General features: G+C 37.0%; 1 protein-coding gene across 2 annotated transcripts in view; it reads right to left on the bottom strand.

Annotated features, from left to right (window-relative positions):
* Positions 1 to 1,065: 1,065 nt before the first annotated feature.
* LOC111585267 (protein FAM13C-like) overlaps positions 1,066 to 11,934 on the bottom strand; it is a 35,300-nt gene continuing 24,431 nt past the window's right edge. The window contains exons 8-12 of one of the 2 annotated variants that reach the window (XM_055004700.1): positions 7,570 to 7,641; positions 5,056 to 5,151; positions 3,205 to 3,404; positions 2,785 to 2,886; positions 1,066 to 2,703 (exon numbers count right to left, since the gene is read on the bottom strand). In XM_055004700.1, the coding sequence (XP_054860675.1) occupies positions 2,580 to 2,703; positions 2,785 to 2,886; positions 3,205 to 3,404; positions 5,056 to 5,151; positions 7,570 to 7,641 (594 nt within the window). In that variant the 3' untranslated portion in view covers positions 1,066 to 2,579. The remainder of the gene's footprint in view (positions 2,704 to 2,784; positions 2,887 to 3,204; positions 3,405 to 5,055; positions 5,152 to 7,569; positions 7,642 to 11,934) is intronic. The other variant, XM_055004701.1, reaches the window with a different exon arrangement.

The raw sequence follows: 11,934 nt of genomic DNA, 5'->3' as shown, positions 1-11,934 counted from the left end.
GTGTCTCCTTTTAGGTGTTTTGTGTCTCGTTTTTTAGGTTTTTTGTGTGTTTTGTGGTGATTTTGTGCGCCTTTATGGTTGTTTTGTGTCTCTTTGTGGTCATTTTGTGTCTCTTTGCGGAGATTTTTAAGGTGGTTTTGTCTCTGTGGTTGTTTTGTGTCTTTGTGGTGGTTTTATGTCTCTTTGTGGTAGTTTTGTGTGTTTTTGTGGTGGTTTTGAGTCTTTGTGGTGGTTTTGTGTACATTTATAATGGCTTTGTGTCTCTTTGTGGTGGTTTTGTGTCTCTGCGGTGATTTTTAAGGTGTTTTTTGCCTCTGTGGGTGTTTTGTGTGTCTGTGGTGGTTTTGTGTCTCTTTATGGTTGTTTTGTGTCTCTTTGTGGTGGTTTTGTGTCTCTTTTTGGTTGTTTTATGTCTCTTTGTGGTTGTTTTGTGTCTCTTTGCGGTGATGTTTAAGGTGTTTTTTGTCTCTGTGGGTGTTTTGTGTGTCTGTGGTGGTTTTGTGTCTCTTTATGGTTGTTTTGTGTCTCTTTGTGGTTGTTTTGTGTCTCTTTGCGGTGATTTTTAAGGTGGTTTTTGTCTCTGTGGTTGTTTTGTGTGTCTTTGTGGTGGTTTTATGTCTCTGGGGTGGTTTTGTGTCTGTGGTGGTTTTGTGTACCTTTATAATTGTTTTGTGTCTCTTTGTGGTTGTTTTGTGTCTCTGTGGTGGTTTTTTGTGTTTTTGTGGTGGTTTTTATTGTGGTTTTTGTCTCTGCGGTTGTTTTGTGTCTCTTAATGGTTGTTTTGTGTCTCTTTGTGGTGATTTTGTATGTCTTTGTGGTGGTTTTTAAGGTGGTTTTTGTCTCTGTGGTTGTTTTGTGGTGGTTTTATTTCTCTTTATGGTGGTTTTCTGTGTTTTTTGTGTCTCTTTATTGGTGTGTTGTGTCTCTGTTGGTGTCTTTGTGGTTATTGATCTTTGAAAGAGACACAAAACAACCGCAAAGACACATGTACACTGTGACGTGTACACTGTAACAGAAAAAGACAACAAAGATTTTGTTTCTCATCAAATAAAAACAACAAAACTGTTCATAACCAAAATATTTATTCTCATCCTGTTTGTATAGAAATGTATCAGGCAGAGCAGATTTGTTCCCCCTAAAGGTCACAGAGAACACCGAGTTCCTTCACAATCCGTAAGAACCGGGGGTCTGTTGGTCCAGTTCTAAGGGTGGACCTCATGTTTCCTGGACTAGACATCTGTTACAACCGGACCAACAGCAGCCTTCGTATGGATCAGAGGAACCAGAAAGCATCCTGGGAGGAATCCATCAAGTTCACAACACAGAAACAGGATTTACGTTCACAGCAGAGTTTAGTTTCAGGCTGAAGACGAGGAAACATGGAGGTCCAAGTTCAGGAGGAGCTTCAGCCGTGCAGGACTTCAGACACCCAACGTTCCTCACAGATAAAATGCTTTTTCGGAACATCGTCGCAGGCTGGATTACGGAAACGTTACATGGACGTTATATCAATGTTCTATCATGCTTCAGATCACAGAGTTGTTAGTTGGTCGACTGTTAAAGACTTCAAGCCCTTTTTTAGATTTTACACTCAGACATTCAGTGGAGAGAATTTACAGGTTGAGCCTCTAAAACACTGGACTGCATATTAATGATAGACTCTGAATAAAAATAAACACTCTGATATGAAGACGGATCATCACCAGAACCTCCCAAACCCAAACCCACCCAGCTGAAGGTTTACTTCTGACCAAACAGTTTAGAGATATAAAGCCTCAACAGGGTCGCATGTTTTACTGCTGATTATTGTCTAAAAACACAACAGGTTTGATTTTAATGAATGAGACGTTGAATCCGAGTCTTATTTTAAAATATTTTAGATGAACTCATAAAAAGACAAACATTAGAGTTTTTTAGATGTAATGTTTCACCTTGTCTCGTTTTACAATGATACAAACTCTCAGCATGAAACAACTTTAAAGACAAATAGTTTAGATTGTTTTTAACTTGAATTTCTGACAGTTTTCTGATTCTATGAAGCCCAACGATTCAAATTTCAGTCTTTTCTATGGTTTAAGTTCAGATTTTTTGCTCAAGAAGTTACTTTTCTCACTTCACGGCCAAACAAAAGCTAGATTTTCCTTTTACTGATAGCTTTTGTTGATTCCAGATGAGAGTTTTTACATCTTTTGTCAGATCGTTTCTGCTCATTGATCTCTTTCTGAGGTTGGTGTTTCAGGAAAGCAGTTTTTTTTTGTGGAATTAAACTTTCAGACTTGGTTCTGTTGGGTTCTGTTGGGTTCTGGAGGTTCGGTGTCTGGATGTGATCAATGAAAAGGTCCAACCTGTTCCCGTTTTCTTCTTTGTTCTCGACAGGTTAAAGTGCGTTCAGTTCAAACACGAAGTTAAAGTGGGACACGAGTTCACAACGTTCAGGATCCGAGGTTTCCTGCTGATGGTGGAGGATGGACGATGCTGGTCCTTTAATGAGCAGAACGAGTCGAATAAACTCTGCTGGATGATTCAGAGGGACGACGTGAAGATTCCGCAGGTTAACATCTCAGAACACGTTCAGGTTCTCACATGGGTTTGGAAACGTCCTGTTTGCTGAGCAGAACTTCCAGAAGTCTCAGCTTGGCCTTCAGCTGCTTGTAGTCCTGGTACTCGTCCTTCATGGGACTGCGGTCTTCTTTCTGACAGATTCTAGAGGGAAACACGTGAAGATGAGTTCTACATTCACTGAAACATGTTTGAAACAGGTTTAGTGATGCTAACTCGTCTCACCTCCCGGTCTGTCGGTAGAACTCGTCCTCAAACTCCCTCAGAACTTTACGTCTCGTTTTCTTCTCTGCTCTGGTTTCCCGAAGACAGTCGAGCAGCTGAGACCTGAAAGGAAACATCAGACCAGCTTCAACCGACAGTCATGGAAATATTAAAACGACAGAACGATCAGTGGAGCATCCAGATAGAGCTCAGCTACAGAAGCATTACTGTGATACTTAGACGAAAGATATTCTATAAAGTACCTCAAAGTAACAGTTTCATAAGAAGACAATCATTTTAATAACTAGTTTGGCAGCTGGAAGACAATGGAGGACATGGGAGGACACTGGGAGGACATTGGGAGGACATTGGAGGATGTGGGAGGACACTGGGGGGACATTGAGAGAACGTTGGAGGACATTGGAGGACGCTGGGACTCACCTGGAGGCTTCGTGAAGGTTGGCCGTGGTCAGAGCCGCGTGCTGACGAACAGCTTTCACCTCGTCGATCGGAGACACGAACGCCGGGTCGCTGTCTCGGTCGCTGTCCTCCTCGCCAGCCGCCAATCGAGTCGCTCTACGAGGAGGCGGAACAGGAAGTTCATCAGCCACCGAGTCTTCATCAGAGCCGTCCTCTTCCTCCTGAGACACATAAACGATGACTTTAGTCATCTGCTGAGTTTCTACTTAAACCTCAGATTCAGAATTTTTTGACTTACTATACTATGACTTTTTTCCTCTTTTTTTATGACATACTATACAAGGACGTTTTGTTATGACATACTATACTATGACTTTTTTCATGTTTTTACGACATACTATCCTATGAGTTTTTCTACAACATACTATACTATGACTTTTTTTCTCATTTTTGCGACATACTATATCATGATTTTTTTCATGTTTTTTATGACATACTATGACTTTTTGTGTTTTTATGACATGCCATAATATAACTTTTTTCATGTTTTTACAACATACTATATTGTGATTTTTTTCTAATTTTTAAGACATACTATACTATGAATTTTTTACGACATACTACACTATGATTTTTTTTTCAAATTTTTTTGACATACTATATTATGACTTTTTTCCTCATTTTTATGACATACTATACTATGACTTTTTTCATGTTTTTACGACATGCTATACTATGACTTTTTACGACATACTATACTATGACTTTTTTCCTCATTTTTACAACATACTATAGTATAACTTTTCTGTGTTTTACGGCATACTATACTATGACCTTTTTTCGACATACTATATTATGACTTTTTCCCTCAATTTTATGACATACTATACTATGACTTTTTCTAATGACATACTGTACTATGATTTTTTGTGTTTTTACGACATGCCATACTATGACTTTTTTCATGTTTTTACGACATGCTGTACTATTACTATTACTGTATGACTTTTTACGACATACTATACTATGACTTTGTTCATGTTTTTACGACATGCTGTACTATGACTTTTTACGAAATACTATACTATGACTTTTTTCCTCATTTTTACAACATAGTATACTATGACGTTTTTGTATTTTTGACATGTTAGCACTTTTTTCATAGTTTTATCACATATGTGTAGGAGCCAGACGATTGTTTAACTTTTATTAATTTCTGTTTTTCTTGAGTTAACCCCATCTAGTGGCTGAAGGATGGAGATAAAAACCAGGGAGACAACCAGGAAGGTGTGGCCTACCAGAGAGAGAGTCTTTTGACCACAATTCACATCCGTGGCCTGCAGCAAATTCATCCTCAGTTTATTTTTAGCATCCTCTGCCTTTTTGTTTCCAAATTTATAAGAAATTTAAGTTACAATAAATAGCGCCTTATTTTTAATTTGAGACTTGTGGTTGTCATTTTTCTGTCTCTTTGTGGTTGTTTTGTGACTCAGTTGTTATTTTATGTCTTGTTTGTGTTGCTTCATGGTGGTTTTCTCTCCTCATCCTGTAGATATATTTCTATCTCCATGCTTCCAGACGTTTCCTCTCTACTCTGCTCATAATCTGTAGAAGATGTTTCATCATGCTGAATGTATCTCCAACAATCCGCTCCTCTGTTCACTGTTTCTGCTGCATTTATTTTATTGGTTTCCCTCTTAGTCTGTCTGAGGAAACACCGCCTGCAGTTCAACCTGAAGCTGAGTCAGCCCTGGAATATCAGCTGAAAGGAAGTGAGCTGAACTCTGATCATGAACTTTTGGACTTTTCTCTGAACTTGAGACAAACACATGGAGTTTCTGTAGTTTTCATCATCCTGCTGTATTTCCTTACGATGGTGCTGATGGCGGGACTGGAACACAGCAGGTGTTTGATCATCTGGTATCGATCATACAGAGGCTTCACCAGGGACTTCTCCTGCTTCGTGCCCTGAGAAACAAACACATTGAACATGTTTTAGCTGCAGGTGGAATTAAGCCCTGTGAGCTACAGCGCCCCCTGATTGCTGGAGACTGCAATAAAAACATCATAGTAAACGATGTGATGAAAACTGACTTCCGATACTGTATAAAAAGTTATGGTATAGTATGTAAAAAAAAAAAAAAAAGATAGGAAAAAAGTCATAGTATAGTATGTCATAAAAACACAACAAAAGTCATAGTATAGTATGTCATAAAATTAAGAAAAAAGTCATAGTATAGTATGTCGTAAAAAACATCATAGTATAATATGTCATCAAAAAGTCATAGTATAGTATGTCATAAAATTAAGACAAAAGCCATAGTATAGTATAGTAAGGTGTTTTTTTGCGCCAAAATTCATGATGATTTTTTTTTCAAAGAAAACCTTTCTGGACCAATGTTACCTCTAATTTTTCGGGAGTCTGAGCAAACACACAATCTCCCTGAGCGTCCCTTGGACCACTGTGAGCAACATCAGACGTGTGCACTGTGGTCACACCAGCATCACATCCATTCAAGTTACATGGTTCATTAAAAGAATCATATTACAGCATTTACATTTCTGTTAAAACACTTTGTCAACAGGAGCCAGTTGAAGGCTGCAGTGATTTTAGTGACACTACAATGTATAAGAGTGAAGTTATTGAATATTTGTCTCTCTTTACTGTTGCAGTGGTTTTGCAAATTGCAGACGGACCCTGTTCACTCCATAGACACCAATGTTATTCCTGTAGCTTGAAAGACAGCTACTTTTGATAAAACTGGGCTTGTAGCACATTGTCTGCCTTGCAACAATGGGAAAGAGGCACCGTTTATGTTTTGACAACCTATATCTAATGAGTTATTGATGCTGGAAGTCTGAATCTGTGAATATCTTTCCAGCTTTACTGAACTTGGGGTCACTACCACCTAAGGAGTGATATATTTAATTTTGAAAAAAGCATTTAGCCATACTTAAAGCTTTAAGTGCTTTATTAACACAGAACTAAAAATTTTGTATTGTTTTATTATCACAGGTTCTGTCTGAAAAGAGGTGGCATCATTTTAAACAGTGAAATCAAACTAATAAAATGTAATGACCAACCAGTGAGCAATACTGGATTCTGCAAAAACATAAACAACTTTTTTTAAAATCTAAATCTTATCTTAACACAGTTATTGTATTAACTTATTTATGTGTGTATGCATGTATTTATTGATTTATTTAGTACTGTTAACATATCAGAGTTCTGAGTGAATTTTTCTTAAGATAGGCACATTTATTGAGTCACTAAAATACTGTAGAGTACAGACCACATCAGCATGATTATAAGCATCCTCTGGTAAATTAACAACCAGATACTGATGTCTCTCACCATATGGACTTCAGGAGATGACTGGGGGATGATAAACTGTGACCTACTGGTTGGGTTCTCTCTGTTCTCATGTTTCTTACATGTTTGTCCCCTGACAGCCGGTTCCTAATGTTTTTTGAGCAACACACCATACTATGACGTTTTTACAATGATGGTTCTACTATGGAACCAGTTTGACATGTTCAGGTGTTCTTTGTGTGAAAACTCAGAGATTTCAGGTATCAGAAGGTGGTTTTCAACTTTCTTTATTAACTTTCTGCTTCAACTTTGAACTAAATTTACTTCACTAACCCAGCCCTCTGGACTTCCAGGAAGCTGTGTTCCTATTGGCTGTCCAGGTGGCTGCTAGGTGTTATCAGGAACACCTGAGCAGCTCAGTGTCTTCCTGCTTTATTTAGCTGCATTCAAACATTTCCTCTGTTTCTCTTCACCACTGAACTGGGTTTGGCTCCATTTCTTTAGCTTGTTCTTTAGGCGTTGGCTTGCAGCTTCCAGCAGTAAAATCATCTTTAATGTGTTTCTTGGTGTGTTTTAGGGCTTTGTACTGGATAGTTGTCTTGGTAAATGAGGTTCTTTAGCCACAGTTAGCACATGGTGCTGATGTGTGCAGTGATTAGTGGATTTGGTACAGCTGAGTTGTGTCTTTATCTTGGCTGTAGTGAGTCTTCAGAGGTTTTTGGTCAGACACATTCTGTATTCTTGTTTGTGAAGCAACGTTGGTTGTCCAGAAGGTAAGAGTTCCTGTCCTGATTCTCTGTTCTCAGAGGTTCTCTGGTAGGCTGCAGGAGACTTTAGCGTTTGGGTTGTGCTAGTTTGGTTTTTGTACGGTTTCATTTGGACGACTATCTTGAGGCTCCTCCATGTGGTTTAGTGAGGTTTTCTGGAACAGTTCTACAAAGCAACCTGCAGCAGAAGAGACTTTGAGAGTTTTTAGGAAGTTCTGGAGAGCAGACTTTAGAGCAGCAGAAACATTTGTCAGCAGTTTGAGCAGGAGAAGGTGAGCTTCAGAGTAGAAATGAGGAGAAGGAAACCTTCTTGACCCGTGTGGTGAGGTCCTGTACCAAGAGTTTGAGCAGGTTGTGAAGAGTCTGTAGTTCTTTGGTCTGAAAGCACAAGAAGAGTCGACTCATTAAAGGAGAAAACAGGAGATATTGTTGGTTCTTCTGTCGCTCTGCAGTTTCCAGTTTCCTTAGACTGAATATCAAGTATATATTTTAAATGATTTCCCATGTGAGCCCAAGAAGACTTCAATAAACTCCCTCCATCCCCTGGACACATTTTATTACGATGTTAAATCTTTTTTTTTTTTTTTTTAAATGTTTTTGAGTTTTAATCATAGTTTTAGCATAGTTTTTTTCACTTTGCTTGTTTAGTTTTGTCATCTGTGTAAAAGGTGCTAAACAAATAAAGTTGAATTGATAAACTGAATAACTGACTAAATCATGATTGTGACAACAAAAGTATTTTCATTGTGATTTAAGGGTTTATTTTTAAGGTTGGGGTTAAAATCTTGACAGAAAAAGAAGATTAAAGAAACAAACTACATAACAAAAAGCAATTAAATCAAAGGGAAAAAAAATTAATACAATAAAACTTTGAAAAAGGTTTATTATTAAAAAGCACTTTTTGAATGTTTAATTATCCAAAATATTTTATCTGTAATTTTGAATATTTGTATTTGAAAAATTTTGTTTAATTTCATAGTTACATGTATTGTATCTTGTTTAATTATCTAATTCAATATTTTGTCTGTTTAATAGAATTAAACATTAAATACAATTAAATTCTATTAAACAGACAAAATATTGAATTAGATAATTAAACAAGATACAATACATGTAACTATGAAATTAAACAAAATTTTTCAAATACAAATATTCAAAATTACAGATAAAATATTTTGGATAATTAAACATTCAAAAAATACAATTAAACAAGAAGAATATTAAACATTTAAAAAAATACAAAACATTTAATTAGATTATTAAACCTTTAAAAAGAGAAAACATTGAATTAAAAAATTAAATGTTTAATTAGAAAATTAAATCTTAAAGACAATAAAACTTGAAATAGGAATTCAACTGAAAATACAATGAAGCATTTAAAAAGAAAATGAAACATTAAAAGGTGGTAAAACATTTACAAAGAGAAACCTTAACAAAGATTATTCAAAAAATTAAACATTGGGAAAGAAAAAGGAATTTTTCAAACAAGCCAATTAAACATTTGAAAAAACAACAATTAAACATTAAAAAGACAAAACATTTCAAAATCAAATCAGACATTAGAAAAGAATAAAAGGTGAGAAAAGAGCAAAACTAAACATTTAAGAAGAATCAAACTAAAGACAAAACATTTGAAAAGACACCAGGTAAACTTTAGAAGATCAAATTAAACAGAAGAGACAATAAAATGATCAAAAAGAGCAAAAACAGATAAAGGTCTTGAAGTGTTTTCTAGTCTGAAATGAAAACATCAAGTTGTTTCTTCAAACATTTCCTCTTCATATGTTCTTGGTTTGATTGTGGACAGATTTACTAAGAACTCATTTCAGAAAACTGCTTTCCAGATAAAGTCTACTAGTAGTTGAAGGCATCGATCAAACTAATGTTACCTTCTGACCTCCACAAACTTTACTGTTCAGTGAAGAGAATCAAAGTTTGTTGAGGATTTCTAAAAAACCCACAGGTGAAGGTCTGAGAAGAACTCAGATGGATGGTCTAAATGTGAAATCAAGACTCATGGTCACAAGTTTTAAGGCTTCTGTTAACCAGAAAGTTCAAACTAACAGAGAAGTACTGAGAAACTTTTAAAACTTCAGTCCTCAGACTGTCTGAAGGTTCAAACTAACAGAGAACTACTCAGGAACTTAGAAGATTTCAGTCCTTGGACTGTCTGAAGGTTCAAACTAACAGAGAACTACTGTGGGACTTAGAAAATTTCAGCCCTCAGACTGTGTGAAAGCTCAGGTCCTGAGGACTCGGGAGGTCTGGAGGCTTGGAAAGTCTTGGAACTGAGGGTTCAACCCTCCAGCACAAAGGCTGAAGTCCAACCTCCTGAGAAAAACGGTCGAGTCAAGACTCGAGTTAAAAAAAAGAACTCGAAAATGACAAAAAATAGATGATAAATGCGCAAAAAAAAGAAGCTTTAGTATCTGAGCAGGTAGCTCAGGGGGATAAGAAGAGGACTACAGAGTGGAAGGTCGCAGGTTCAAGACCCACCGCTGGCACTTTTCTTTGTACATCTTTGTCAGGATTTTGACAAAACTTAAGAAGTGTCTGGTCTTGAACCAGCGACCTGCAGCTCCATAGGCAAATCCTTAACTCACTGAGCTACAGATCAGATAAAAAGAAATAAATTCGTCGTCCCTTTGGCATCGTAGTTTCTGAAGTCACCACATGGGTGGAGCCAAGGCGGAGTCTGGGTGGAGTCAGGGCGGAGAGTAGGCGGGGAGGTGGGTGGCGGCCTCCCCCCTCTACTCCCCCATCTCCCCCCACCACCCACCACACCTTCCCCCGCCCCACGAGTTCTTCGAGTCTCCACGAGTTCTTCAAGTCTCGGCAGGTTTTCCCGAGTTTCTGGAGTTTCCACCAGGTCGGAGGCAGAACAAGTTGTCATGAAGAGGTGTTGAAGTCGGCCAGGATGGACTGACTTTTTACAGCGACTAGAAGGAAGACCACTAGAAGAGCAGGTCTTTAACCACCATCCATAAAATCCATGGAGTCGGCTCCAGAGAAATGAAGGGAGGTCAACTTTTATCAACCTCCATCCAGATGTTCAACTTCATATCTTTACTTTGACATTTTTAGCACCACAAACCTTTAGTATCACACTTTATTATCATTTATTAGGACTGTAATGGAATCCACCAGCAGATTTAGTTTTTGTTGAGAAACTTTATTCTTGTCATCGTGGGACTGCAGTATTTAAAACTGTTCCTTCTATTTGACCTCATGTTTATTAGTTTTAGTGGAGAAAGTTATTTTAATTGTCTATTAGTCTCTTAAAAACCAAATAATAAATTGGATTAGTCAAGAGGTTTAAATTTCTTACTTTGTCATATTTTAAATATGACAAAAAAAATATAAATATAAAGCATCTTGAGACAATTTGACCTGTAATTGGCATTATATAAATAAAAGTGAATTAAAATTGTATGTATCTTGTAATTTTGGAGTAATTCAGCCATATATGTTAGAAAACACATTTTCTTTGTCCATTAATCTGTCGTTTTCTCCAGTAATTCATTTCTTGTATTGGTTTATAAAATGTCAAACCCAAATATATTCAGTTTACTGTCATAAAAACCAAAGAGATTTACATTCATGATGCAGGAATCAGGCAGTTTTTCACTTTTTATCTTAGTTTAGTCAGAAAGACAGTTGATAATGTGTGAATTATTGCAGCTTGTGAGCCGTAGAAGGTTTTAATCTTTGGGGCCGAGTGTCAAAAAACATTTAGAAACCAACATCAACAAAGCACTCAACAAAGATTTGAACATCATTAAAGGGAAATCCAACTTTTGCATGACAATGTCTAATTAAAGAACATTTATTTCCAATGTAAATGTGTGATATTCATCCTCTGGAGCTTTCTCTTCACATCGTCTTCCACCTGGACTAGTTTGGTCGGGAGCATGTGCAACAAACATTTGAAAAACTGCACTTTAACATCAATTAATGACACTGAAGTTTAATCTCTACATAAATGAGACTGAGTCTGGATGTGCTGCTCTGTCATTAACTCCTAAGTTTAGGGAAAGTTCAAACAAAAGAGGACAGTTCAGTTAAGACTTGAGAATGAGCTTATTTTGAACAAACATCTCAGACTTTCTGAGCTTCAGCACCTCTAGCAAGATATTTTAACAACAAACAACTCAAGAGATCCAGAAGTTGGAGAGAGTTAGCTTTAGCTGAGCCAAAGAACATGTGGGACGCTAACCTAGCAAACATTTCAGACTTTTCTCTGTGAATTCTGAGAAATAATTTCCTATTTAATGACAGAGCTACACATCTTAACTCAGTCTCATTAAAACAGACTCTAATTCAGTGTCATCCATCCATATTAAAGTGCAGTTACCCAAAATGTTTGCTGCATGAGCTCCAACAAAACCTGTCCAGGTAGAAGGCCACTTTGACAAACAGGAAGTGGACGATTCCAAGCAGATTTATAGAAGGGGGAACCGGACTGTACTAAGTGTGGTGCAGTATAGAGGAGTGTTTTGTGGGTTTTTAAGGCTGATAATGATTATTAGTGAGACATTTGGAGTAGATATTCATTTGCAGTAAATGAAAGTATTTAAAATCTTGGAGTTAAACTTAGAAGAACACAAACTCTAACAGAAAACTTTGTTGATACGTTTTTGTTTTGTTTCCAGATGTTAAGTTAAAGGAGTT

Source organism: Amphiprion ocellaris, chromosome 18 (assembly GCF_022539595.1).
Source record: "Amphiprion ocellaris isolate individual 3 ecotype Okinawa chromosome 18, ASM2253959v1, whole genome shotgun sequence".
In the NCBI taxonomy this organism is placed as follows: domain Eukaryota; kingdom Metazoa; phylum Chordata; class Actinopteri; family Pomacentridae; genus Amphiprion; species Amphiprion ocellaris.
The sequence above is the reverse complement of the archived record's forward strand: the minus strand, read 5'-3'. Positions and strand labels throughout refer to the sequence as shown.